This window comes from Penicillium taxi, assembly GCF_028828555.1.
Source record: "Penicillium taxi strain IBT 34144 chromosome Unknown utg000005l_segment0_segment0, whole genome shotgun sequence".
Classification (NCBI taxonomy): Eukaryota; Fungi; Ascomycota; class Eurotiomycetes; order Eurotiales; family Aspergillaceae; genus Penicillium; species Penicillium taxi.
Genome location: NW_026643207.1, coordinates 2,564,851 through 2,567,362, shown reverse-complemented (window position 1 = coordinate 2,567,362; position 2,512 = coordinate 2,564,851). Strand labels below are relative to the sequence as shown.

General features: G+C 42.4%; 1 protein-coding gene across 1 annotated transcript; it reads left to right on the top strand.

The window, feature by feature from the left end:
* Positions 1–1,598: 1,598 nt before the first annotated feature.
* N7495_008292 (uncharacterized protein) lies at positions 1,599–2,186 on the top strand (the record flags this gene model as incomplete). Its single annotated transcript, XM_057210943.1, has 1 exon — positions 1,599–2,186. One exon carries the CDS (start codon positions 1,599–1,601, stop codon positions 2,184–2,186), a length of 588 nt encoding a protein of 195 aa, XP_057060486.1.
* Between the last annotated feature and the right edge of the window lie 326 nt (positions 2,187–2,512).

Here is a 2,512-nt window from a genome sequence, read left to right as displayed (position 1 = left end):
TCTACGCTTTAGGAAAAGGATATAGATTCCAGACAACGAACTACTATACACAACCTTGATCTAGAAGGTCCACAATTCCTACATAACTAGATATCTAGGACGGGACGCAACCTATATGATACTAGCCTATAGATTCTTTTAGCTAGGAATGACGAACGATATATAGAGATTCTTAAGGAATTACACCATTTACAGACGAAACACGATTTAGAGAGATTCGAAGCAAGGCCTACTTAAACCATTACTAATTCTATAACAAATCTAGGCCGAACTATCCATAGATTTCATCACAGAACTTCCACCCACTAGGAAAGAAAGAGCGACAAATTATCTAGTAATTACTGATCGGCTATCTAAAGGAGTGATCCTAATAGATATATATAGTATTACTACGGAAAGCGTCGTAGATGTCTTTATAAAGCATATTTATATACATCATGGTTTACCGATAGCGATCACTAGTGACCGCGGCCTATAGTTCATAGGGGGGTTCTAGCGAATCGTGTGCGAAAAGCTAAAGATTCGACGCCGATTATCTACCACATTCCACCCCCAAACTAATAGAGCTATAGAATGCGTAAATCAAGAAGTCGAACGAATTCTACGCGCCTTTACTATATACACATAGGACGACTAGGCAAGTTTACTACCTATCGTAGCCATGGCGATCAATAACCAAGACGCAACCTCTACTAGACTATCTCCATTCTTCTTCACACACGGATACCATGTCGATCTAGTCGAAGTGATAGAAGTCCAAGCAGAGAGAGGACCAGAGATCGTAGCGGAAACATTCACGAACCGGCTACAAGACGCCACCGATTAGGTAAATACAGCGATAGCTATCGCCTAAGAACACTAATAGGAATAAGCGAATCGTTCAAGACGAGCCGCTCTAGTCTATAATATCAACGATAAAGTATGGCTAAACCTACAGAATATACGCACGATACGGCCTTCAAAGAAACTAGACTGGCTTCACGCCAAATACACAGTTCTAGAAGTACCATCCTCTTATATAGTAAAGCTGGATGTGCTAAGCGGCATACATCCTGTCTTCCATATTAAGTTAATAAGACCCGCGGCAACGGACCCGTTACCGTCACAAATCATGGACGATTCGCAACCACCTCCGCTGTTAGTCGAAGGAGATCTGGAATACGAAATTGAAGAGATCCTACAAGCAAGGACACAAAAAATTAGACGTGGATCGCGGAGGGAAGCATTAGTGAAATGGCGAGGATACGCAGAACTGACATAGGAACCTATCGACGCAATGGAAAACTGCACAGCTCTCGACACCTTTGAACTACAATACGGACCAATTACGACTTCGAATGGACCCCGGAAAACAGGAGAATAGGAGGGGGGTATTATAACAGGTTGAATCCTGGTGAACTATCACATGGTTGTACCACGTGACCCACCAACCACATACCTCACGATTCCACCCCGAATTGTTCACGTTCTTCAAGGATTTTGTAAATAGCATGTGCCTAGCTAGTTCTGAATTCAAGATTAGCTTTAGCCCTTCACACCAATCAGTCTATAAGAAGTACTTTGATAAAATGGATACATCTGATATCTATCTTATTACTATGGTACTAGACCCTCGCATCAAGACACACCTTTTAGAGGCTTACTTTGATGACGTAAGCCATGTCGCTTCTCTAGTAGAGGGAATCACGAAGAAACTTGAGATCATGTGCCCATGTCTTCCTGATACTCAGAATTCAACTTTTCAAGAAGGTTATCTTCAACAGAATGGAAAGCGTCGCTATCAACTTGAAGATGATGATTTCCTCAAACTTGGGAGGAAGCGGCAGCGAGTATCAACTTCTGAGATTACAAGGTGGTTTAAGACAGAACCAATTGATGGTCCTGAGCCCTTAGAGCTAGGTTATGAGGATTGGCTTCTCAATTGGTGGCGAGAACATGCAGATGAGTACCCCCGATTAGCTATTGCGGCTCAGGCTTTTCTTGGTATCCCTTTTTCTGAAGTTGCAGTTGAAAGGCTATTTAGTAAAGGGAGGGATATGATTGGAATCCGACGGTACCAGCTGAATGGTCAGTCTCTTCGAGTACTCATGAGTCTAAAAGATACCTTTACCAAAGAAAGAAACAGCGAGGGGGAGATGGAAGAAATGGGAAAAGAGGAGATAGAGCCAGAGGAGGGGGAATTATAGTCTTCGTTTAATGTTTTCTATTAATCTATATTACTTCAAAGCTCTCTTTCATAGACCCTCTGTCACGGTGCTAGCCGGATCGACCTACACTGCCTTTACCGTATGTTGACTAGGACCGAAATGGCAGATATGGCAGATATTTATCTGCCATGCTAAAAATGGCAGATAAAATGGCAGATATTAGTCATCTCCGCATCTGCCGCTGCTAGCAAAAATGGCAGATAAAATGGCAGATATTAGTCATCTCTGCCATCTGCATCTGCCATCCAAAAAATGGCAGATAAATGGCAGATAACATCCCTAAAGACAAGGGCCGAAACTGGAAT